Here is a 27,122-nt window from a genome sequence, read left to right as displayed (position 1 = left end):
CGATGTACGTGCGATTATGTGTGCATATATATATATATAGAAAACACGCTAATTCCTGTCTAATAAAGACTGAACGTCCGCTGATTTTTACGTGCACCGCTCGTTTCGTGCTATCTTGTACACCCAAATTCTTCAGCGGTTTCCGCCTCGTCTCTCATACCGAGGAATGACATGCCATTCATTCGCGATCCACCACGTAGTCTATCAGGCCCTGGCCTGCCTACCTGCCTCTCCACCTGTTTTCTCGAGAGCAACACGACCCGCCGGGCAGGTAACAGCAAACCCGGATCGCTCCTTGCTACACGCGATTCCGCGAAACAGCGGCGGATAGAGCAAAACCGTCACGGACACCGTCGATCAATGCGGAGATAAAAAAAGGAGGAAAGAAGGAAGATAGAAAAAGAGGAGCCGAGGATATCTCGTCAACGCGGAGTGACTCTCTGTAAATGATTGAGAGCGTCGTCGAGCGTTTCTTGTGTGCCATAATGCAAGCAAGAGCGATCGCGGCCATCATCAGAGAGGAGTAGAGAGTGAGAGAGAGAAGGGGGGGGGGCGAAGAAGAGAGAAGCCGACCATAGATAGGCAAGACAGAGAAAGTCAGACAGGCAAAGAGACGACGCGGCATATCGGGATGAAATAAGGAGAGAGAAACGGGTAAGGGGGAAGGGACCGTTGTGGGGCCCTAGCTGCGTCCATTCAGGAGGCACCTGCCACGTTAAATTCAGTGGGTCCGGGCGTATGTACGGACCCGCGTTCTCGAATCGGTCCGCGACGGAAAGAGCGAGAAGTATAAACGCACAGTGGAAGGGTACGAGAGTATTCGATAAGTAAACGAGTGAAGAAAAGAGAGAGAACGCAATGAGAGAGGAAAGAGGTCGGGCCCACGATCGTGGCAAAGAAGGAAGACGAAGAGAAACCCCTCTCGGATATAAGTACATCTCTCTTACATCGCTGCTCTCTCGCGTCGTTCCTCTATAACTATAGCGGCTGCCCAACGTAAGAAAAAAGGAAGAAATATCACGCCGATAGTATAACCTTTTCTAATCCCCCCCCCAATCCCTTTCCTTTCGCCCATTCGTCCCTTTATAAGGCCCCGTTGCGCTCGTTATTCGAACACTCTTCTTCCCTTGCTGCTGCGAGGCCTCTTATCTTCCTCGTGTCTCTCCTCTCTCTTTCTCTCTCTCTCTCTCTCTCTCTCTCTCTCTCTCTTCTTTTTTCCCTTTCGTCCCCTTGCATTCGCCACATCAATCCCTTCAACCGCCCTTTCTGTTCTCCTTGCATCCCTTTGTCCTCTTCCCCCGAAGTCGCAGGCATGCGAGCCAACTGTACCTTACAACTGTTATCTAGGCAACGACCTTGCCTTCTTCTCTCTTTCTCTCTTTCCATCTCTTCCCTTCTCCTCCTTCTCTCTTTCTTGCCCTTTCGTCGCCACGTCGAGGCCCGACTCCACGACCGGACCTCGGTGTATGTACGTACGTACGCTGACGCGAGGCGCAAGTTCATCGGTCCGCGGTCGGAAAATCATTGACCTTGCCGCGGATCTAGCCGTACTGGATGATCTATCTCTCTCTCGCTCTTTCTCTCTCTCTCTCTCTCTCTCTCTCTCTCGCTCTGGTGGCTATTTGCGCCGATCGTCCGTTACGTGAAAACGGAAACGCTCCAAGTGTTGCTCGACACGCTGCAGCATCGATTTATCCATGATGCTGCACAATAATATTAAACGATTGTTTATGACGGCAGGTCGAAACACGTTTGTTTTTGTGATGTGCACATCATGTAATGAAACTGTTGAATATTGAAACTCACACATACACGATCATTACATGTGATCAGTACATGATCATTATGCGTTACAAAGCGTACTGAATATAATTTTGTTTTAAATTGTTGGAAATTGATTAATGAAAAGAATATAACATTGAGCGATGTCTTCAACAAATACTTGTTTTTGATCTTGTTTTTGGTTTTTCGAGGCAAGAATCGTTCTCGTAACGCGCTCACGATTCCAACAGGTTTGGCGATCTACCTTTAAAGGACAACGGAAATAAATTTCGGGAACGATGGCGCGTTACGAGCGTATTTTATGGTACCCCTTCTCTCTCTTTTCTCTCTCTCTCTCTCTCTCTCTCTCTTTCTTTCCTTCTCTCTCTTGTGCGCGCGTCGGTAACTTAAGCACTCTGCCCGTACGAGATACATGGTCATTAGATGTTCTCAAAGGAACCTGTCTGTAAAGGCCAGATTCCATCCGTTCTCCAATCAGAAATATTAGACGTCACCTCGTGGATTGCGTTATATCATTATGGCGACGCGCCTTCCGGGAATCACCGCTGTGTGCTAGAGATCATTAATGTGACTCCGCGAGTCTTTTATTCGCATGATGTACTGGATAGTCTGTGTATATTCCATATTTCCATAAAGACGTAAATTGGATGTAAAAAGATAGAACTTAAACAAATACACCATCAATCTTTAAAAAAAAAAAAACATTTGTTAATTATATTGAGAGTAGTTTGAAATAATTTGGACGTAATTTGCAAACGCGAATGTATACGCATTCGATCATAATTCGCTTTCGAGTCAAATTGAAAGCACTATGAATATTCATCTAAAGAATTAAATTCTTAATTGGAATGAGTATCGAGATCGTTCAGGAAACAGATTTGATTGTATCAATTAATTGATGATGGAAGTTTGGAAATGGTCCGCAAACTTTGCACGCAAAATTGCGGTGCAATTAAAGCAGTGCTATAGTTTGAACGTACATTAAATGGGAATAGGAGTATGCGTATACATTCGTCCCTTTATTTATCTCGAGGGATTTATTTATCTCGATCACGGATCTGCAGGACGCAATACGACCAGGAGAGCTGGTCGTCGGCCGCGAACGCCACAGGAAATAAAAAGAGGGAAAAAACGAAATCGTGACCGCGATGGAAGACGACAAAGTCGTGAAATTGGATAGGAACGGCATAGGACTTCGGTTGCGTAGCCGGGGAAACCTCACACGCGCTCGTAATCCCGTAATTTCGCTGACCGCGCCGTGAACGCTGAAACAATATCTCGAGAAGTCTGCAAAGGAAACGAATATACGGAGTTAATATAATTAATCCCTATCTTTTTATATATAGGAAACATTCTGTATTATGAAAGAAAATATATTTCTATACATTATTTCCATGCATGCATATATTCTCTTATACATGGAATTATTATAATAATTCTTATAAGTGATCCTCCTTCTACAATCCTTTCAGAAGTTGAAAAATAATCAAATGCAGAATAATGCAAGTAATCTATGCGATGCGATATAACCATCGTCCATCCTGATTAGAGATTTTCACTATCCGAGCGAAACGATGGGAATGACGATAATGATGTCAATGGCATCGTGCCGATAATATCCTGGTTGCCGCTAATAAGCGACTTCCTCAAACCGCGCTTCTCTCTCTATTTCCATGCAAATCACGCGGCCGCAAATAAGCGCGCAACCCACGAGTCGGACGTCTCTAAATACACCTCGTATTAGTCTAACTATTCTTGCGGTTAGAGTTCGTACGTCGTTTTCACTTTACAATCGCGAACAACGAATGTCTTTACCGATTATCTCGACGTGTCAGCCGATTAATACTTCGGCGGACAAGTAATCAATTCATCACTAATTGACACGTCGATTAATGTGACAACTATTGCTGCTCTGCACGCAAGAATAATAATAGAATATGTTTTTGATTAAAAAGATAAAAGATATAAAAGATAAGAGTTGCTGCAAAAATTAAATAAATTTTATCAATAGGGGTAGAAAAAATAATTGAGCGAAATTATAATCGCTTTTCGGAATTTGTTTATATTGGCTTGTTCTGTTGAAAAAATTATCTAAAAGGACTCTTAGAAATTTGGCTTATTGCATTAAGAAGGAACTAAGAGATAGACAAATTTAAGGATGTTAAAGTAACACCATGTAAAAATTTGAATTTTAGCGGAATTGAAAAAGAGTAAAAATCTAAACATATTGTTTTGTATTCTCTTGTAATTCTTCAGAATCTTTTATCAAAATTTGATAGATATTGCGAGCGTTCCTCGTAAACCGCGTTTTACCGGAATCTTGCTCATCACGCGCGCAGATATCGATGCGGCGATGCGCTTTCTGCTGTGAACGGCAGGCTGGACGTCCGGAATGCGAGCGGAACCCGTTTCTATGAGTCAAGCTTGACTATTGACAACGGAAAGAGAAAGAGAGAGCGAGAGAAAGAGACAGAGGTGCCCGCGGCCCACGATAACCGATCTTGCGGTTCTGGATCGTAGCACGCGATCCAGCGTATCGTGCGGCGGCAAAGGATAAGAGAGAGAGAGAGAGGAGAGGAATTTGCGGGATCGAATCATGTTACGCCACGAAGATTGCTTTCGATAAGGACTCAGGGTACCGTGACGACGAGATGCACGTAGGACCACGTTTAACGTGTAATTGGTTCATGAACGACGAATAACGTTGATTTTATACATACGGATAGAGATGTTTTTTTTTATATCTAGGATAGAACGCATTTTGCCTTTTACATTCTACATATACCTGAGCACCGGGAGAGAGTGAAACAACTAATTGTCATGTATTTAGTTATACTTGAGTTAGAACAAAGTGAAGAAAGCCTTCAAATAGATTATCTCAAGATAACGCAGCAATGTAGAAAGCTGCGGAAAATTCGTCGAAAAATATTTTTATATCATATGTCAATTTTGTTATTTCGTAAAAATGTGACTGATGTTAAAAATAAAAAAAAAATGTTTGAACGAACACGAGAGATTCGTGTTATTTTACATGCGCGCTTTAAGTTGTGTTAACGATGTATTCTGGACTTCTCGTTTATTTACATTCTTTAGCAGCGACCTGGATCTGTGCTGGCTCGTATGCCGGCTCGATAGTTCCTTCTACGTAGTATTTTTGAAGCCTCGTAAAATAAGATAATACATACGAATGAATATGCAGCTTTTAAGCCGTTTTCGCAGTTAATGTGCGTAATCTTCTCGATTTGAAAACATAGCGTCGATCTTTCGGCGGAATGACCGAAACGCGACGCAGGTTTAACATCGCGAAAAATATATAGACTGTAAACGGAGCCCGGAGGTAACGGTATTGCGAAAAGCTGCGGGAAGCAAGCAAATCGATCGTGCTTCCTTCACATTCGCGTTTCAGAAAACAATTATTCTGCTCTCCAAATATTTCGAAGTTGTCTCGAAGAGGCGTGACATAGGAAATACCAAAACATTTTTTATACGAGTAAAATGGAAATAAAAACCACCCGTAAACATGTTTTTACGACATGTAGGCGTTGCGGTGCCGAGTTACAATCGAGTTCATCGATCCGGAATGACAGTCCCTTCGTGACTCTCAGTAATAGCATGTTCAATAAAGTATACATACCGACCATTTAATCGCTGCATTGCATGAAAAGGATTGACATGACAATAAAGTTTTTTTTTCCACATTAATATTCACCTTTCTTGGATTCGTTTATTTTAATACGTAACGAAATGTGACGATTCAGAACTTCAAATTAAAATCTTATCAATATAAAACTCTTGTTTTGAACGTCATTTTAAATTATTTACTGAAATTTATCAGAATTATTTATTATATTTAATTGTCCTGCCTTTGATACAATAATTTAAGGCATTATTTCTGCAAGGTGATGTACTTTAATTAAAAGAATTAAAAGAATATCTCTCAAAATTTACGGGAGAAATTCAAATTGCAATTATATTCTAGATGACTCTATATGCATGCCGTTATGAGTAAGCGAAGAGAGACGAGCTCGCGTGACCCGCTCGTGCCGAGTGAGAGGAAATGTATGAACAACGAGCTCCTGCTCCCTCCTCTTTCTCCAGGAGAGGCTGTGTACGTACGGTCGTAGAAAGTGATAATAACGCGAACACACGGCCGTAAATGAAGTATCGACGATGATTGTTCCACGCGAATCAAGCTGGACACCACTAGATCGACCAAGTTTTCCCTCGCGATTCGCTTATCTCGCGCAGTTGCGGGCAATTTGTCTTTGGATTCTTCGCGTCGCGATCAGATATACGCCTCTCAACCGCATGCCACTTCGCGACGCGACTTTTCCATGAGCGCGCCGTTAAAGGTCATCGTCTGCCCGCTAAGTGTTACGCGTACCATCGCGCGATCTTTCTAATTACGCCGCTACGTCCTCAGGGCTCCTAATCCTCGATGGCATAGACCGTTCGCTGAGCACGTTTCGTTTGAGATCTAAACGGAAGAACGTGCAGAATTTCGTCTGTAACAAATATTTTTTTTACGATAGAAGGAGTTTTTGGAGATATTCACATCTAATAAATTGCAAAGAAAAAATATTCTAGAAATAAAGAAAGTTACATCTTGAAAAGACGCACCTATGGTTGCTGAGAATCGTGAAGAAGATAAAATTACAAAACGAGCACCGAGAAGCTTTTACGCTTTGATTAAGAAACGCAAAAACCGCGACGATAATTTCGATTCCGGAATCTTTTCACGTTACATTCTGTGTTAGTAGAAACGGTCGCGCTTTAAAACGCTTTGTCACGATGCAATCGTCCTGCAACAGTCCGTTAAAATGAAGCTATTCTCTTCTCTTGTTCACTTTGAGAGATTTGTTACCAACTTTACTTCTTGTGCTCCTATAACATATAACAAACCGTTTTACAATTTCCATTCAGTTAATGCTTTTAGTCGTATGCGTATGACTAATCGCATATTTCGGCTTGTGCAAAGTTTAAATATTACCAAGGGAGAAAGGGAGGGGAGAGAGAGAGAGAGAGAGAGAGAGAAGTTCGTTTCCTTCGTTGGCCGCGTCGGGCAGATTATACCCCGTATCTATCCTTCTTTTTACGGTCGGACTATTCCGACCGACAGCGGAGAGTGAACAGTCAGTCCATTAATTATTTTCTCCGACCTGTTCCAGAGGCACCGCCGGCACCATCTCGGAAGCCATGCCGGCTGACGAGCTCGTGCGTACCCGACGAGAAGACGGTGGTAGAAAAACGTGCTTGCAGCCACCTTAACGCATCGATCGATCGATTGCGTCGTTATTGATAAGGAAAGAGAGAGAGAGAGAGAGAGAGAGAGAGAGAGAGAGAGAAACAGCGAGAGGCCCCGATCGACCCGATCATGCCCTTAGCGAACCCGTTTCGCTCGTTGTCATTATAGTTCCACGCTGTGAACCCGATATGTGAGAGCCGCCGCCGTCTGATGGATGCCGTCGCCATGGTGGAGCAACTGGTGTGCAGCAATTCGCTGAGTCCGGGAACGTAACGTCAAACAAGCCCCATATATATTCCTTCTATGTTTAGGGAATTAATTGCAATCGGGACGAATGAGAGATAGCTTCAGCTAGAAAACCGGAAAATGACGTGCCTTTACGTATTTAGAATAAAGAAGACCTAAAGAATTTAAAAAAACGATTTATTTTACTATGAGAATTTTAGAGTGATAGAAATGAAATTAGCTTGAAGTTTGAAATCGATGAATTGCATATTAATTCGCGATGGACTTAGTGTAGCTTGGAAATTTAGAAATTTAATCATTGCGGAACATTCGTGCAGTGTGACGAAGAAAGAAGTGATATTGTTTTAACACGAAGAATCTAGATTGATGTGTTACATTTGATATGTTATGTGCTATGTGACTTACAATTAAAAACTTGATAAACGATTAATTTCATCGTGAAATAACATAAAGAACGTAAAAAAACGTAAAAAAACGTAAAGAAAGAAGTGACGTTCTCTAATATGAGGAATCTAATTTGAGGAAGGTTTCAAGTTAACATCTACGTGCTATGACACGGTGGATTCGGTGCAATTCAGTACTCTATTCCGTCACGAGGTCGCCATGTGAGAATCACCGTATCAGGAAGAAAGAGAAGAAGCCTCACTCCGCGTGACACCAGCGTGTCGAGTAATGCTGAAACACATCCTGACGGGGCAGCCGTCGTCAACGGGCTCCAGGCATCATCACAATGATTATCAGACGAGCTCGGGCTCGTTGCACGGCGGGCACCACCATCATCATTTGCACAACAGCTCGCTGCACCAGGATCCGCAGCAGCAGCAACAGCCGCAGCCGCAGCAACAACAACCGCAGCAGCAGCAGCATCTTCATCACCACCACTACACCGGAAGCACCGGGACACGCGGCGGCGTCACCGGGCATCGCGGTAACAACGGCGGGATCGACGTGTATGATTCCGTGGCGAGGCCGGCGGTGTCGAACGCGCATCAATCGGCGACGACTCCCTCGTCGACACATCGACATCCGCTGAACCACTCTCAGTTGAGCGTCAATAATTTGTCGCAACGCCTGAATCATTCGCACGCGCTCAACATATCGACTCTGTCAACCTCCAAGCACTCGGTTAACAGCGTCAGTCCGGTCGGCGGAATCAACGGCAACAATGGTGGCGGTAACAACAATAATAATAATCATAACGTCTCGGCAAATCAGTTGGGCCACACCATAATCTCGCAGACGAGTGTCTCGCATCAGGACAGGCCTAAAGCGAACGGCGGATTCGACATCTCCAGGCTGTCGCGGCTGCCGAGCCAAACTACGCCGTCACCCGCGCCTGCCACATCTGCGCTTCCTGTCGTGGCCAGCCAAGTGGCCGGTGGACCGACGGTGATACCCCTCAATGCCTCTTGGTCCTCGTCCCTGTCCAGGAATCTCCATCGGAGTGACGAGGCCGGCGTGAAGGAGATGCTGACGAGCCTTGGACTGCTCTGTCTGGTATCCCTACTTTTAGCTCTGCTTTCGGTCATCTTCCTACTGAAGATCTCGCCGCTCACGGTCACGTCTAACAGCCTTATCAGCCCGGAAGAGTTCGTGATCGTCTACGAGGTCACCCTGGCGCTGTGTGCCCTCGCCCTGTCCCTCAATCTCTGTTGCCTGCTGGTCTGCGCCATTCAGTTCCTTTTCGCGGTGAAACTCGTCAAGACCTCGTATCGGGGTCACCGGTAAGTCGATCGTAATTCTTTCCTTTTTTTCGATATTCGTGTCTCGAGACAAATTTCGCTAAATTTATTTTAGATTAGAATTATCGCTTTCTTTTCCTATTACTCTCTTATCATTGTGATCTGATACCTCGAAATTTTTGGTATTTCTTTTTGATATTTCAAAATTGCGCAATAAAGAGATTTTAATAAAGCTCAGAAAGGATTTTGGTTGTTGACGGGTTTATCGCGAGACTAGCGGTCCGATGACTAATGGACGACATGAAAAGGACCGATACGAGGCCGATGCGCCAGCCTTGACACGTTGGAATCCAGTTCAATTATTTTTAAGCTTTAATGGGGGAGGGGCAACCGCGTAACTCCGTGCGAGCAATCCGAGATCTGCAATTAATTAACGTGGTAAGAAGACGATATTCTCTGCATATTCAATGGCGACCGATTCGGGACGATCGGCCGGTCCCATAACGTCCCATCGTCGCTCTGTTGTGACCTCTGAGCCCATCATGACGCGACGTTACGATTTAAAGACCGGTTCACACTTGTATTCTATATAGTACAATATATAGAAAATTGCAGATTGCAAAATCAAGATGTCTCCATTTATATTTTATGTATATATTAATTGTTTATTAATTATTTGCGTGATATCAATATATTAATAATATAATTAATATAATTAACCATAAAGAAATGGTCAAACTTGACAATTTAATAATCTTTGTTTACTTACAACAATAATTGATTTTGAAAATACAGCTCTTAAGAAAAAATGTAAAAATTATCATCCGTCGTGCTTTTTTTTACTACTAATTTTGGAGTATGACGATCGCTACGATCGATGTGTCTCGGCCTTAACGCAATCTCTGTTAAAGTTTTTATTGGCGCCGCTACGTGCCGGTGTCGAAACACGTTGCATTGAGGAAAATTTCGCTCCTTTATGCGCTGGTAAAAGGGTACAGCATCCGGTCTCTTCGTAATCCTACTTAAGACGCGTAATAAATGGTTTGTGGTCTTGACTCGGCGCATCGCAAGTAGCGCCGATATCTTAGCTAATAACCGTAATACGAAAAAGGAAAGACGAAACAGGAGTGTCTTTTCACTCAGGAAGGTTGCTGCTGTCACTTAAATATTATTTTCAGTATCCGTGCGAAATTATGCAAACCGCGCAATTTCGTACGAATCGAAGAATGCCGCGCAATAATGTGTTTTATTTTTATTTCTTTTTTTGTATTGTGATTAAAAAATTTATTGATAATTTTAATGATATTTAATATTGAGAGCTATAAATATAAAAAAATAAAACAGAAAACTGACTGCAAAATTAGCTAGAATTTATTTTACTGTTCTTGATTTGAAGATTCAAGTGCTTAACAATCTAAAGTGCAAAGAAATCTTTTTCAAATTCGTGTATCGAACAATTTTCTAATATTCAGCGGTTTAAAAATCTACGATCCGTATTTAGAATACTCGTTTTTATTGATAAATGTGCGTTTCTACTTCTGAAAGTCTATAGTACACATAACGTAAACTGTATCATTTTAGTGCTCTGATATCGTTACTAGCACATTCTGAATATGGATCCATATGTTTAAGAAACTTATGTGTCTTAAGCGCTAATAAACAACTCGAAAAATAATCGATTCAATATGCAAAAAATTTCATTCTGCAACAGCCTGTGAACTTTGCACGAATGCATGTATAATAGCGATCCGGTAATTACACAGGAAGCGATGGGACTCACGTGTAATAGGATCTAACAGGGGATACCCCGAGGAATCTCTCGTTCAAAGAGAATTCTTCCCGCGGGATCAAGGGAAGCTATTTACGCGAATCGAGGCCGTTCGCGGGTGTTTTCCGTTTCTCCTTGTACGATCTCACGTCGTCGACATCCGCGATCAAGATCGTCCTCACGCGCCGGGATGGAATGGGTTCCCAGTCATCCATGCGTGCCCCATCCGTGTACGCACTCGAATATACACAGGTGGATCTCGTATCCAACGTACGGGGGATCGGCAGCGGCGCGCGGTGCCCCCGACAAGATATATCAGTGTCTTACCGTGTGCGAGCGTTTCTTCTCACGGAGAGAGGCGCAAAAATTCACCTTCGCGTACGCGTGCGTGTGAGTATGTGTATGTATATATGTATGCATGTGCCCGTACGAAATTGCACGCGAGTAGAATCAGAGCGAAACGCAGACAGCGCGGCAGATCGCGATGTCGCGCCACCCCGAAATTATCCTCGTTAAAGAAACGTGTGTTGATGCGATCGCTCTCGGGGCGATCTCCCCCGAAGCGTGACTTCTTTTCCTGGGGTACGATATCGGGCAGGAGTAACTGTAGATTACTGGCACAACAGATTTTACTTCGTAGAGGAAAATGTAAAAATATGATATTGGGCAGGAACATCTCGTAGAAGAAAAATGCAAGTTTTATGTTTTTTTTTTAATATAATATAATTGAAAATTCATTGTTGACAATTAGCGTTAATAATATTAATAATTATTACTGAACATTTAAGAACATGATGATTTATTTAATTGATGCTTGTAATACCTCTACGAACCTAGCATCCCTAAAAAAGAGCGCTCTACTATATGCTACAATTAAATGCTAATTTATTGCTTTAGTCGTGAATTTATTGCTCCTATCCATTCGATCGCAGGTAATTAATATCAAAAGTAGGGGTGTTGACTTTACGTTCTGACTTTTCAAGCTCTTTCTGTTGATTTTATTATTTTTTTATTGATTTGTTCGCGAAAAAATTTGCGCGTGATTCGATGAGGTAAACTATTAAAAATGTAGTGAACGCGTACATAGTAATAGAGTGCGTACAGCTCATTTCACCACGGCGGAAAAGGACGAGGAAATCCCGAGTTCATAGAGTCGTAGAGCAGGTAGATGGCCGTTAATGACTGCCTTGAGAATGAATAAGAAAAACAAAAAGAGTGCAGGAACGCACAGGATAGCTTCCTCTTGTTTCTCTCGCGGTTTCTGCCCGCGGTATTGCGCTTTCCACTATTAGAAATTTCCAACTAGACTGGCACGAAACGTAATTAATATTTTTTTTTGAGCGCTCTTTTGTCTTGTGCTTGATTTGTATAAATATGAATAAAATGATTAAGAAAATACATTTAAATACATTTAGCATGTTGTAACAAGTCAGAGTAGTCAATATTTTTGAATCAAAAGATAGGAAATTTAAAATATTTTAATAGTAATTTTAGATATTTTTTCTATTTACTATATAATTATATTTGTAGAATATTGTTGTTCCCCTAAATATAAACGCATTTACATGTTTGTGCGATGAACAGAATCAGATATATGTTCCTTGTTTCATTTTATCAAATATAGTAGATGCTTCTTTCTTTTACCATCGTCAGTCTCATCTTTTCCACTTTCGAACTCCCTACAAAGTTTCCATTTCTGAAGTATAACTAGGTAGAGATTGTTTGCTACAAAGGCGGCTATAAAACCTACAAGTTTCAAAGGAAATCTTAGCCAAGACGGAAATTCTTCGGATAACTGTGACCGAACGATTGGGATCTTTCTCGAAAATATTTACGCACTAACAGAGACATAAATAGTTTGTTCTGGGAAGACAGAACCTGTTTTAATTGAGATTCATCAACAGTGTCTGAAATCTTTATTAGCTTTTGAGCTTATAATTTCGTTATTGACTTTGTAATCTTGAGAAATGTCCTGGTCAATTTTTTCTCCAACATGGAAATATACGTAATATAATATAGTTATATTTTTAAAATATACAATAAAGTTACTTTATTGTCAACAAATTAATTTATATTTTCTTAAAAATGTGAGATATATATAATGACAAAATTCTTCGAGATTTAAAGAATTTTTTCAATCGAGTCTTCCATGAATTAATCGTACGTGTATGTTTATTGCAAAATACATAGATGAGATATTTTTTATCTTTACAATGTAATATATATAAAATATTAAAAGTTCTAGAAGTTTTGAATTCTCTTGGATCAGAAAGCGGTAGACAGACAGATATCGCAGACGGAAGACTGATAAGGTGTAGCAAAGCTTGTGCATAATAAACTGAATATAGGTGACGGGTTAACGGCTTCTTTCTAAACAATGTTCTGTGCCAACTGATAAGTGCAACGATCGATCAGAGCACACGCTATTTTTGTCTTGCGCTATCACGAAACCTTATAGCCGTGTAGCCCTGCCTCTATGCCCCAGGCTCATGAAAGAATAATCAACTACAACTCTCGAATATAGGTGAACAGCAGGAATTCATATAAATAAAGCTCGGATGCAATGCAAACGTATTTTTTTTTTCTATCTTTTGCCACAACGAAACGGAGATCGAACAATGAGATTAATAAAATTTAACTACGGTCTAATAATCATGAGATTCTGACTTTTAAATAATTAGATAATATTTATAGATAAATGCAATATTGCGTAAATTCGATAATATATGCTACTAAAATTAAGTAAAACCAGAGATATAAAATACATTTTAAAATAATTTTTAATTTAATTTTAAAAGATTGTTAGATATTTAATTCATTTAAGTTATTTTTATCTAAACCTTAATTTTGTTATATTCGTACATTTTCCATACGTTGCAAAAATTTAATGTGTTTCGCTTTGATCAACGTTTAGAGCGTTTAGAATTAGCTCTGGTCTCCGCGTTTGGTTTTCGTCATTCACAGCGTAAATGCTTTTGGTTGTGAGGTCTACTGAGAAATCTGAGCGCGATTGCTGAACGAACACCAAACAGACGTCGATATGGAATGTTTCCGCTGTAAAATTAGCCGGGTTAGTACCATATACTAATTCGATCGAAGCGGACATTAGCTATTTGCAATTTTTAGGCAATGTTTACTAGCATTAATAGAAGAAATATTATTTGTTTAATATCACCTTTTCAGCGAGTTTCAATAATATATTCAATAATATATTTATTATTAAATTAAAATTAAAAAGTAGATTCGGTCGGTAATTGCCACGCAAACATCTTTTTATCGAAATTGTTTAGAACGTTTTTTTGACAATTAGGGTCACAGAAACAAGAGTTAGTAGAATTTATTGCTCTTATACGAATTATATAAGCTTATTTTTTTCGTTGCGTGTTAAGAAATTTCTTTGCATGCAGAATAAGAACGATGACCTAGAGATAAAATAGCATATGAGAAATTGCAGTGCTGCTCGAAATACACGGTTTTTATCCGCGAATAACTTTAAACATTTTCAGCGAAAACTGTATATTAAAATTCGAGATCGTCGAAATTTTGGGATGCCGCACCGACTCGGTGTTCTCGGCTATCTCTCCCTCTTTCTCGTGCGCGCATTAGTCACGGCGTAAGTAGATACGTCAACTTCGAGAGAGAGAAACCCCAAAAATCTGTGTACAGATGGCTGAAATACGAATGACGGAGCGGAGACCTTTCTGGGAATCTGTTCGCGAACGCTTCTTCACGCATTCCTCACAATGTTCGCGCGCGTCCCGATGGTGTATCGGAGAACGGATCGCGAAGAATTCGTCCGTCGTTCGGGAAATCTTATCTGCCCCGACAAGAACATCTCTTACGCACGTATATTATATACAGCTCGCTCTGATTCTCTCGGTTCGGCTGGACAGCGTCTGGCTTATATCCCGTCAGCTTATGTCTCCAATATAAGCCGTCTCGAGCTTCAGCGTCAGCTCGTGCACGCTAGCCGGCCAGCGCGGCAACGTTATTCGGCTCCTCTCAAGTACTATACTACTCGACATTCCACGCCCTCAGATCTCTGGATCCTGTCTTATCGTGCCTCGTCCCTGCCCCGCACTCCTCGCGGAAGATACCCTCGAGTTTAGGTGCACATACAAGGCGGGGAATAAATTCGGCAGGGCGAGGAGAAATCGCGTGTATACCTTTGTATCCGAGAAGTATAGAGGGGAGCGGGTCCGGAACGATCGGATTTTGACATATTTATTAAATCGTTGCATGTGAAGTGTCGTTTTACGCCTTTCTCCATGACCCTCAGGTAATACCAGAAGAATCGAAATAAGTATATTACGCGATTGAAAAACTTCTCTGTTATGTCTTTTACGTTTCTTAAGGCAAGAGGCTATTTGCATAATCTTATTTTTATCAAATCATAGGAAATATGAAGGCGAGAGGCATCGAGAATAAGAAATACGTGCTTAGCGCTTTAATTCCCCGGCAAGCCATCTGGATTATGCCAAACTGTGCGATTTTGATCTTCCGTAGGCTTCCGAACGGCTTTCGGACCTGCACGCTCCTGCTTCTCAGAACTGTCCTCTCCAAAATACCGGTGAACGCATACATTTCGCGTTCAAACACTTCGCGAGATACGTGCCGTTTACCCACAATATCTTGGCAAAACACGGCACATCGAGGAGCGATTATTCGCACCGTCAGCATGGTCCAAGTGGCATGCCTTTGGTACACTTGAGTTAATTAATGCGGTTCGACGCGCAATCTTGGATGGAAAAGAACTTAGTCGCGAGTAAAGTATCTTAACTGTGTTATACTTTAATAAAGTCTTCCTTGTATCTATTGATACAGGCATTTTCGAGCACACGATGTTTCTTATAATTTGTACGATAGATCATACATTTCATTACGTATTTCCTGATCCATAATGTAACCGCGTAAGAAGAGGAAAAAATCGTTCGATTGTCGTTATGAATCAGCGTAATATTGTTCATTTAAAAACTAATTGAGATCAACCGTGTGACTGATCATTCGGACGTACATACTGCACGCACGGTGATATCCTCGTTCGTGAACAGGCGACGAAGATCGGCGCGTATCGCGGCAAGTGATGGCGACAAGTGATCGATCATGCTGTCATTTCGATGTGTCGTAGAGTCGACAATATCCGCGCGACGAGATGGTGCTGGGATGCCCGGTGTGAACAGGTGCAACACACGGAGGTCGATCGGGAGGCCGTAACGGTTGTCGCCCCGGCACAAAGCCGCGGCGAGGAACGGCGCGGCGCGGAGCGAAGCGGCGCGGCGAGGGCACCCTCAATTTCGTTCAAGGGCCCCGCGGGCCCCCGTCGTTAAGTCCCTTCTTCCCGGTATCGGGCCGGCACCGGTGAGATAGGAAATTCCGCGCGGGCACGTTGGGACGCCTTTGGTAAACTTTTTTTCGACCGCGACACGGATTACGGACACCTGTCGGCAAGAGGATGCAAGAAGGAGCAAGCGCGGATCGTGAGAGGAGAGGGAGGAAGGACGGATGGGAACGGAGGGAGGAATGATCGCGGCTGTAAAGCGAGCGCGCGCGTATGATCCATCATCCGCGGCGGAGCCGTGTGATCAGCGTATGATCCATCATCCGGTAACCGCTCGCATCCGCGACCACGGCGAATGCCGATGCCGCGAAGCTATGCGGATGTAACCGCACGGCCGATGATCCGCCACGACCGTTCGAGATCTACTTATTGTTACGTTAGAGCGAGTTTTGCATTCGTAATCGATTGGTAAAAGTTACTTAAAATTTCTCTATCGTTTCAGTATTGGCAAATGGTGCGTGGTATTTTTCACGTTCTAGAGGGATTTGATTAGAATGAAAAAGGGAGATATCCGCGAGGGAATGATCGAAAGAAACGTTTCTTTAAATGCTTTTGCGTGCCGCCTAGACGCAGCTTCGTGCAACCGTATGCATTACGGTATCGCGATTTTCATGAGACACGCACTAAAACGGCTGCATAATTACAGTGCGCGAATCCGGGCACGATGTCATCTCGTTCGCGGAGATTGTAAACGTGTAACGGCACACGGTTATATAGCTCTGACGGTTTCCGCGCGCGACTTCCTAGAGAGAGAGAGAGAGAGAGAGACCGGAAGTGCACGGTGCGGCTGGAACAGCCGCGAACCGTATAAAGACAACGAGGAAGGGCCCGATCATCGCGACACGCTTGCGTGCACGTGTGTACGTTGGATCGTGTCGTCCCATGGAATACGCGCACGAACGCGTATCGGGCTCCGATTGGGTGTTTCGCTCTCGTAGCATCGCGCTCCACAGCTTTAACCGTTTCGCAACAGATTACACGCGCCTCTTCCTGTAACGGCGAGCTTCGCACGCATACACGCGTGGCGCGCGTGAAGGCGCTTGGTTCACTTGAAGAGACGATCGTCCCACGGAGGATGGCTCGCCTCTGATTCCACGAGAAACTAGACTGACGCGGATAGCTTCGACGCATCTATTCCTCGGGGCGCTACGAGAACTCTAATCGAACAAAAACGTTTCCGGAAAATAACTTCGCAGTACATGAGATTCGTCGTGTTCATCGTGTTTCATTTGTTTTTATACCTCGAAATGAATCTAACCAAATTAACAAGAATGAATGAATGATTACGAGTGAATTTATAGATGAATATAGACAAATGTGTCGAGGCTTTTTTTTTTACAAACCGAAAAGAAATGGAATTTGGTTTAAATCAATGCCATCCAAGCTTACTGAAGCAAGTTCGTTCGTTTAATAAATTGCTAGTTTGTTTCTCTTTCTGTGATAATTCTGCAACAAATAAACTGAGGGTTTAAACAATTGCAGAAATGTATGTTGGTGGAGTCGTCTAAAATTTGTTGAAATTAGATTCCAGCGTTAGAAGCAAATCTCTCTTTGTGTCGTTATCAATAGAGCATCGTATTCATCGCGACTGACTGCGAGAATCATCTCCTCGAAGCGAAGCGGAGAGCGAGATTCCCACTCTAGAACGACATTCTCCGACTTGTTTAGCTCTGGCAATGAATGTAGCGGACGCACACGTGGACGCGGAGACGCGCGTGATTTTCCGCGCAGTCATTTAAAGCTGCGTCGTGTTGCCTCGGTCGCTGACTCTCCGCGCGGCGGTCGCGGTTTGATTAACAAACCTCACTGCTTTATAAATATATCAAGCGGATATTTCGGTCCGGTGGTGAATGTCGGGTCAATGTTTCCGACGATTCGCGCACGCTCGAGCGAATTCCGATTTTCCGGAAATGATGTATGCGATTGATCCCAAGAGGAAGCGCTAATTGTCAAAGATGGAAGGTTCTCGATGAAAGAAATTGAGGGCAAGGGTGACTCAACTACGCGTAAGAACAATTTATTTGCCTCCACCCTCTGGCCTTGATCTCATTGAACACAATATAATACTCGAATATGGTCAAATAGACGTAGCGGTTTGGTGTGAGGAAATTTAAAGAAGAAGAAGAAGAGCTATAGCAGCCTAAAGAAACGGAGTGTATTTCGCACGCGACGGCTAGATGGGAATTTTTCTCGACCGTTATATGCGGGATTTTTTAATAATACGGTTCGGTTACTATTGTAAATTCTAGGATAATTATTGCAGCTCTCGATATAGAGACTATACGGGACAAGCAAACGGTCGCGGCATTTCTTTCTGCTTTCGTGCGAAAGATCTCCATTATGTAAAAGTAGATGCCAGGAATGTATAATCTTGTACTCGTTGTCTTGTGCTTTAACAATGCCACTTAACAGTTAGCACGCGCGAAAATACATATGTATGTCTTGCTCTTTTGCTCTTGCAAATAAGAAAATTAGAGTTCTTAGGCATTCAACTTATGTCAGGCGAAATTCCTTAACAATTCACGGTATCTTGTAATGCCATTTCTTAACTGCTTCTCTGGAATATATATATATATGTAATTTACTTTTCAAATTAATTTTGACGCTTCCAAAAATATCTCATCACTTAATGGAAACGATTAAATTATAAAATGTCAGATTATAAAATAATCATAAATTTATTGTATATCTGTAACAATATTTACACTACGAACTAATCACGAAATTAAAAATGTTACATCACAAGATTACTATTCCTCCAACATTCCGATGAAAGAGAAAAGTCTCCGTTTGTCTGCTCGACTGGTATATAACGGGTAAAAGTTGCAGCCGTTGGCGCGTGATTTGTCACTCTCGGTGCTCCAGAATGACTCGCTTCTATCGGCACTCGACAAAACCCCGTTGATCTCGCGCGTTAAGCACGAAGACACGTTGCCTTTGGTTCGGCATGTTCATTCATGGCCAGTGAGAGATGCACAAACGCGCGACGACAACGACAGCACAACGAGGGACCGACAAAAGCGTCCGCGCCTATTCAGTTCGGGATCGTATAATTTCGCCGTGCGCGAAAGAAAAGAGGAGAGGCACGAATGACGAATGTATAAGTGCGAACGATACTCGTGATTCGAATCCGAGAAGTTGAGAGATGAAATCTGTAGATATAGAACGTTGCAGACGAAGGTTAAAGCTGGAATTTCACCAGTATAACTTTGACGTATAGCCGAGTATTAAATTATGAAGTCGATCATAGACACAATAAGAGAAATGATAAAATAATAAAGAATACCGAAAAATGACGAGAAAATAGTAGTGTTAGTGACATTAAAGTGGTGAAATAACTAAAATAACTAATTATAAACGATTAAATGATACCTAATGCTCGCTGATAAAAATCATTTGGCGCCAAGTATTTCGCAGCTTTAATATAATTTTTCTCACGCGTTTGCACAGAGCAAGATGGATGGCAATCCGCTGAGCATCCTTTTCGTACCGAACTTGTTTCTCCGCAAAGTTCACGAATCTTTGCCTGCGTGCCGCTTCTAAATAAGCGTCATCTATAAGGTGCAATGAGGAATTCCCACGCAGCCGTTGCTGCCGCCCTTCGGGGTCAACGATCTCTTTGGATACACGAGCGGGTCATGCGAAGCGATTAGAACCACTATTGTTCGAGACTCTTCTAGTACAGTGGTAATTTATTTAGTGGGAGTGAGCTACCGCGCGCGTTGCGATAAATTTTCAGAACTATAATTTAACGTTTAGCGAAGATGATTTCAATTACATTTGTATTTGACATCTTCTTTTTATAAGAAGATGTTTTAGAAAACGAATGGAAAGTATAAAGATGTAATACACAATACGTACTACTTCAAGTTTGTATGCAGAGAAATTCTCACGTAATATAGTACAACTTGAAGTTTTTAATAATATTTCTCCCCTTATATTTACACTGGAAAAAATGGTATTGAATTTCTCAAGAATTAAATTTCTAATAGATTTCAATCACATTCAATTATCGGCTTTCAAATAATTCATTTAAACCTTGCTTGACCGCATTATCGAGAAAGCACCTAATCCTAATTCGGTGTGGACCTAATCCGAAAGCCCTTAAATAACAATCTTTATCATTACGCCTGGAGGAACATTGTATCCGGCGTTTTATTTATGGAGAACTTAAGATGATTACGACGCGAGGGCACGCCTAACTACAGCGTGGCACCGACGTATGAGAGATTAGTTGCGCCACAAAAACGCCTACTGGTCCCGCGTTTACGTCGGGACTATAAATCCATTTGACACGTCTGACTCTCTTTCGATGGGAGTGCTCAGTGCGCTTAAACGCGGTGTCTCGCCCGCACGCGGCTGAAGACAGGAAAAAAAAGCGTGGGTTATCTGTAGAGAGTATGTACCGTTATGCACCGATCGTATCGCTGCACTTTCGCGATTATGCAATATTTGCCGAGGAGCAGAATATTTTGACTTACGGCCTTTGTACTCGAAAGACGAGGTACTCCAAAGGCATTCCCATGTTGCCTCTCTTGACGCTTTTTGCGGCACACAAAAGATCGCAACAAATTTGCGTTTCGTTCAATCAGTTGGGAATTTCTTAGAGATTGGGAATACATAAGGACCGACGTACGTATTTAAAATAATAATAATGTAATACTCCTCGATATATGTGTTATAATTTATTTATAAAAATAATTTACTTAATTTTTTTACAATTATATAGTTTTGTAAAATTTTGAACGTACATTTAATGTTATTTATAAAAAGGATGTATTTCGTGTTAACCCCCCAAAAAATCAAAATATCCGAATGCATCTTGCGTCTTCGAGAATGTGCGCGAATTGAGATTCAACTGGTCGTGAGTTGCGCGAAGTGTTTCCGCGAATCCTAATTGCCGATAAATCGACGAAAACGTGCGCCTTTATAACTCGTCCAATTATCACGGACTCGCGAAACTCATCTCTTCGTTCTGCGACTTTTGTGTTTCAGGAGTAACAAGTACCTGCAAAAATCGTCCATCAGCCGCGTGTGCGCCGTCGGAGGTTTTTTCATTAGCATCCCTGTCTTCTTAACTGGTAAGAACAAAATGTTTCTTTTTACAAGTTATCAAATTACATGAATTGCGCTTGAAATTCGCGTCTGAAAAGATCCACATAAACACTCACAACGTGAGTGACTCGAACTCTCGGAACTCTGAAAAAATTAATATACTCATATCCTTATGCTTATCGTATATCATCATTGTCATCGTAACATCGCGATATTAATTCCGCATTTCGTTGTAATTCACAGGCATGATTCTGTACACGTTCATCCAGTTCCATTCGACCCCGGCGATCGTCACGTCGGTCTTCATCGGCGTCGGCATCGTGTTCTGCGGATGCGCCATGGTCCACAACGTCTTCGTATGGCAGAAAGTGAGTGCGCCTGAAAGTGCAATTTTTTTTTTCACTGCCCATCTTCCGCCCTTCCTCGCCGTCTGCCTTCCTCCCTTCGTCCGACGACCTAACGGCGTGCGAATTTTTTCGATCATCACGATATGCGGATCTCCGTCGTAGCCAGTTCGCCTCTTTATTTTCTCGTATTTCACCGAGACCAGCGATGCACCGGTCTGCATCTCCTTCTCTTCTCCCGCTTCCCTCCTCCTCTCCGCTGGTTCTACGCCCTTAATCTCTCTCTCCCCGCCGTGCCTTATTAGCATATCCCGCAACGGTCGATGTCATTATCACGCTATTATTTACGTCGGTGATCATTCTACCGTGTAATTCGATTCCAAACTGGATCTGTACGCAGGATGTCGTGCGTATATACGTGTAAGCGTGTATGTGCCAAGTGGCGGTGGGTGCGAACGGACGAGTTTTTGCTCCGCGAAAAAGAACCGATGGCAATATAACTACCTAACGTTCGTGCGATCCTGGGACGATACTTCGATTCGCATTACGTAATTGTGTGATTAAGCGGAAGATTTTGTATATCTTTTTGCGATAAACGTCATCACTGACATTTACACGAAGAGGATTTTTTTTACTTTACGTTTCTTCCATCTGTTAATGCTTCCAGCATTGCGACAGATTTTTCTAATTCTTCTAACGTCTATATTTTTATCTCATAATAAAAATACATCGGATCTCAGAAATTCCATGCCAATTAACACCTTTTCCAAATCGCATACTATTTAAATTCCCTTTTCCTTATTTATAATAAATTAAACTTAAAGAAAAAAAGCAAATATTCTGTAGAATAATTTTCCCTCTTGTACGACTCGCAGGAGAAGACGAATGCGGTAAAGGCGTTTGCCCGCGAGCAATGCGAGGTCGCGGCGCAGCTGCAACGTCAACAGCAGCAACTGCAACTACAACAGCAGCAGCCGCATCAGCAGATACACTCGCAGCATCAACAGCACCATCAGCAGCAGCATCACCACCATCACCATCAGCAGCTGCAACTGCGGCCGACGCTGCATATGGGTGCGAAGATCGGTAGCGGCGGTGGCGGTCCGATGGGCCATTCGACCGTCAGTCTGGCCCAACTTGGTCGCGGTCTTCATCATCCTTATCAGCATCATCCTCATCAGCATCATTCGCATCAGCAGCGGCACGTGTCCTCCATGTCGCCGCCGTTATTACTGTCATCGCCGCATTCCGCGTCGCAGCACAACCATCTGACGCATCGCGGCGGTATCGCCACCGCCGCCGCCACCGCCGCCGCCGCTGCCGCTGCTGCCGCTGTCGCCGTCACCGCCACACCATCAACGACGCCCGGCGACCGGTCGCCGCCGAGTCCCAACGGCGGCGGCGGCGGCGGCGGCAGCGGCAGCGGCAAGCTCAACAGGTCGCAGCATTTGCCGCGTGAAACCAGTGGCAGCGTAAGCCCCGGTCTGCCGGCGGCCACGCTCGATCTGAGTAGTGCCGCTACCACCAACAGTCCGCACGAATTGTCGACTCTCGTTTAAACATCTCGAAAAGAGAATAGCCCAGTAAACGGGAAAGGATTAAAATGTTAAAATTTTTTAATTCGTGGACTGTAATCGATTGGCCTCCGTGAAGGACTTTTTATTTCATAATACGAATATAATATAATATAATTATATTATATTAATTGTAACTGGGATTTAAATGCATTGTTTCAATCCATTTAAATTCAAAAATATTTTTTTTTTTATTTAGATGAATAACATTCATGGTTCATTTTCACGAAAAACTTTTTTTGAAGTTCATTCTTTATTCATTCTCGTTTACTTGGCGACTTTCAGAATTTAAGAATCTATTCGAAGATATATTCTTTGATTAACAGAAGAGACTTTCTCAAGATCGTTTTAAGTTGATATGTAAGAAATAGATATATAAAATTATTTAGGAACAAATTCTTCAATAGATATTGTCTAAAAAGAAGGGACCAAAAATTGTTAAGGCTGTCGCTGCTTGTCTCGCGTTGTTATTATTGCGTCATGTTGTAATATTATCGGCATGTTATCGCGTTATTAACATTATCGCCATCATTGCGACGTCGTGACTTAGTATTTATTCTTTACTTTGACGATACAATATTTCTGAATATTAACAAAAGCCGATAAGAAGCTATCCACCAGGATATCCTACTTTGGTAACGATGACTTATATTGTGGATCTTTGCTTACCACACATATATAATATTTACAAACTCTTGATGAACGATTACTGAAAAAACATCATTCAGTTTTGCTGCTGAATAATTTATTTCAGATTAAGGAAGAAAATAATTTAAATTGATTTTTTTGCGTATACTTCGCTGATAGCCTAAACAAAAGTAATTTAATTGAATTTATTTCCTCAATTTAAAAGACAGCTAATTGCGATAATGCATTTCTTTAACTTATTTTTGCTATCTGATATTATTTCATATAATTTTTATTTTTACTACAACTTTAATGATAGATGATTTGACCGAAATTGCGTTTACTATAATATATTAGAAGCTATATAAGATATATAAGATGATCTTTTAATCGTTTTTATGACCTAATTTGAATATGATATTTTAAGAATGACCAAAAATTTCATTAGAATTTACCGGGAAAAATTTTATCAGCGGCTTTGTTTGTCTACGCTCCGGCAATATGTATTGACGGCCTTGGAATTTATACTCTCAATGCCACCGACCATGTTTACGGCCTGAGCCATTAAACCAGTATTACTCGAATCATAAGATTTTTTGTTTCTCTTTCGCCGAGGTACATAGTTCTCTTAGTCTCTATAGTCAGAATCCGAACTGTCTTAATCCTGCTAGTATTGTAGCTAACATGATTTAACGACTGGTCGATAGCGCTAGTTCTTGTTGGCTTTGATGAACTACAAATTTTTTGCATATCGCTGCCAATTACAATTTTCTCAGGCAGGTTTCGCTTGCTTGATTTTTCTTATCAATACATTCGGGAGAACTGTATACATTATACATATACTTGTTGTACATAATGTTTTCGTAGAAATTTTACATCACGTCGATGCAATGCGGGAATCATTTCGATTCCCCGAACAAAACTTGCCGATTTATGCTTTATTTATACGACTGGTATATTCGTCACCAAGAGCATCAGCAACAGGTTCCTGTTGCGCAACGCCGGCAAAAAAAGAATTTCTCGTACCGAACACGTGTTGCATTTTGCTTCGGAAGTATTCTCCGGTTATCTGTTATATGACACTCTCTCGGAATATCGAGTGACTAGAAAAATTCGTGCACTTTCCGATGTCTAGAATAAAACAATAATTTTTCTTTCTACAGATTTTAATTTAAAAATTTATAAGATAATAATTTTTTATATTAGATATAATTTATCAAAAAACTGTGATTAGATTTATATCTTTATACTTACCGAATTCCGATTATTCTCAACTACGATTGTTGAAATATACTTCAACAGTACATATGTAACAGCGTGCATACTTTCGGAGCTTGAAAGATTCCAACGAAATGAAAAATTAGCATGAATGTGAATCTTGCCATGTTTTCTTATTATTATTATTATTTGTACTTATTTTGCAGAATCTCTAGTCCTAGATTATTTTCGTTCTTATATGTGTGTATGAAAGCATAAGATTTTTAGAATTCTGATTATTGTATAATTGCGCAGCTGATTGAGATAATTGATAAGATGCTTGAAATCTGTTAATTCGACGCAATGACGAATCAGGTTTACGTTTTCTTAATGATATTTACTATACGCAATGTAAATATCGTGTGACTACAATCAACTGCAAATTGTATACTAATTGTAAATCCAATTCATATTCAGTATTTAACCGCCCTATTATTTAAATAGGTTTGTTAATCTACTAATTAAAAGAAGAGAAAAAAATAATTGAATGAGTTCTTCAAATTTCAAGTCTGTGGATGTGTGTTGTATGATTTATAAATCAAATACGCGCGATTTCGTTCCCTCTAAACATCAGTGCGTTTTAATACTTAAAGATATTAAGCTATGAAGCCCCTATGGATTTATATTTAAGCGCATTTAGAGATTTAGATTTATATTTTTATATCGTTATTGCGTGGTCATAAAAAATACACACATACACTCACACATTAAAAGAGATTGTAGCTCCAATACTTAAACATAATTATAGAATATTTATAATGCGATAGATTTTTTCTTTATAACATAAATTCTTTTCCTTTGCAACCATTAAAACGATATTTGGCATCAAACTTTCGCACTTATCAAATGTCAAATTATCATTTCATATAATTTATTAATGATGCGAAACATATTCTCGGATATAAAAAAAATATAATAGCTGCATTTTTATACAACAGTTTTTATGAATTTAGAAAAAAATCTTATTTTTATTTTGTATTCACACACATGTCTATATCCTTGCGATTATCTTTATGTATATAACATTCGCGTTATTTAGAGCATTTGGAATCTATTTTCTAGTACAACTGAAAAAAGAGAAAGCATAGAGAATTTACGTTATTTTATGGTGTGTTGCACGGAATCATAATGCAAATCATGTGGTAACTCGACTTATGTAAAAACTCGATAATCCATGAATATGACATAACGTACTTGCGTTATATTACTAATACGTAAAAGTTTCGTATTCGCAGGAGTTACGTGTCCTGTAAAACTACCGCGTACTTATATTTTTTCTTTGCGTAATCACGACATCCAAATGTGGAATCCTCGGCGGAATCTACTTGGATGTCCAATATTGGATGACCAATACGCTAAAAAAATTATAGAGAGAGATAATTCTTAGGACTAGCTAAAGTAAAAACATTAAACATAAATTTTTTTTTATTCCGTTATTGCGAATGTTTTAATTCTTTTGCGAATAAACGATTTTCGAATTTGTAAATTAGAAACTAATATAAATGAAAATAAGTTATTAACACAAAAAACGCACGAAAATGGAGCTTCTACTGTATTCTGCAATTTGCAAATTTAGTCACGTCTTGTCGAACATTTAAAATCCAAAAATGTCATTTAAAATCTTTTATTGTCATATTATGTCTAAATATCTCTTATTCGTATGCTCTTTTATATCATATTATATAGTCCTATATGATTATTGAATCAATTTATTTGAAGAATATATCAATATTCGCGACATGTGTCTAGCTTTATAATTTGAATTAGAAAGAATTCAAATAAGAGTCTTAATAAACTTTTCTGACAGTTAAGTGAACCAAGAGACAACTCGGTTAAATATATATGTATGTACATAACGCAAGAATATATACTAGAGATATATTCTAGGAATGTAATTTAAATGGGCAGGGTAAGAGAAGAGTTGAAAATATGTAAATTACATAGTAACATACATGTAATACACTTCACCGCGTTTGTAAGTAGTGTAGTAATAAGTGAATTTGCAAGTAGTGAAGCATATAGCTTAATCATGTGAGTAAGTTATTTGTTGGGTTCATATATAACGCACATAGTACAAAAGTGTTTTAGCTTTATGTACTGATAGTTAATAACAGTAGATGTATTTGCTATGTAATTAAGAAAAGAACAAATAAATTATTCTTATGTACTGCGAATCAAGTTGTGCATAAATTACTTCAATTACA

The 27,122-nt window shown here is 40.8% G+C and overlaps 1 protein-coding gene across 1 annotated transcript in view; it reads left to right on the top strand.

Moving 5' to 3' along the window:
• LOC105454105 overlaps positions 1–23,150 on the top strand; it is a 28,495-nt gene extending 5,345 nt beyond the window's left edge. The window contains exons 2-5 of the mRNA XM_011696472.1: positions 6,951–8,997; positions 21,057–21,142; positions 21,360–21,484; positions 22,336–23,150. Coding sequence (XP_011694774.1) covers positions 7,946–8,997; positions 21,057–21,142; positions 21,360–21,484; positions 22,336–23,019 — 1,947 coding nt within the window. The 5' untranslated portion in view covers positions 6,951–7,945 and the 3' untranslated portion in view covers positions 23,020–23,150. The remainder of the gene's footprint in view (positions 1–6,950; positions 8,998–21,056; positions 21,143–21,359; positions 21,485–22,335) is intronic.
• The last annotated feature ends 3,972 nt before the right edge of the window (positions 23,151–27,122 follow it).

This window comes from Wasmannia auropunctata, unplaced genomic scaffold (assembly GCF_000956235.1).
Source record: "Wasmannia auropunctata unplaced genomic scaffold, wasmannia.A_1.0 LD335988.1, whole genome shotgun sequence".
Classification (NCBI taxonomy): domain Eukaryota; kingdom Metazoa; phylum Arthropoda; class Insecta; order Hymenoptera; family Formicidae; genus Wasmannia; species Wasmannia auropunctata.
The sequence above is the reverse complement of the archived record's forward strand: the minus strand, read 5'-3'. Positions and strand labels throughout refer to the sequence as shown.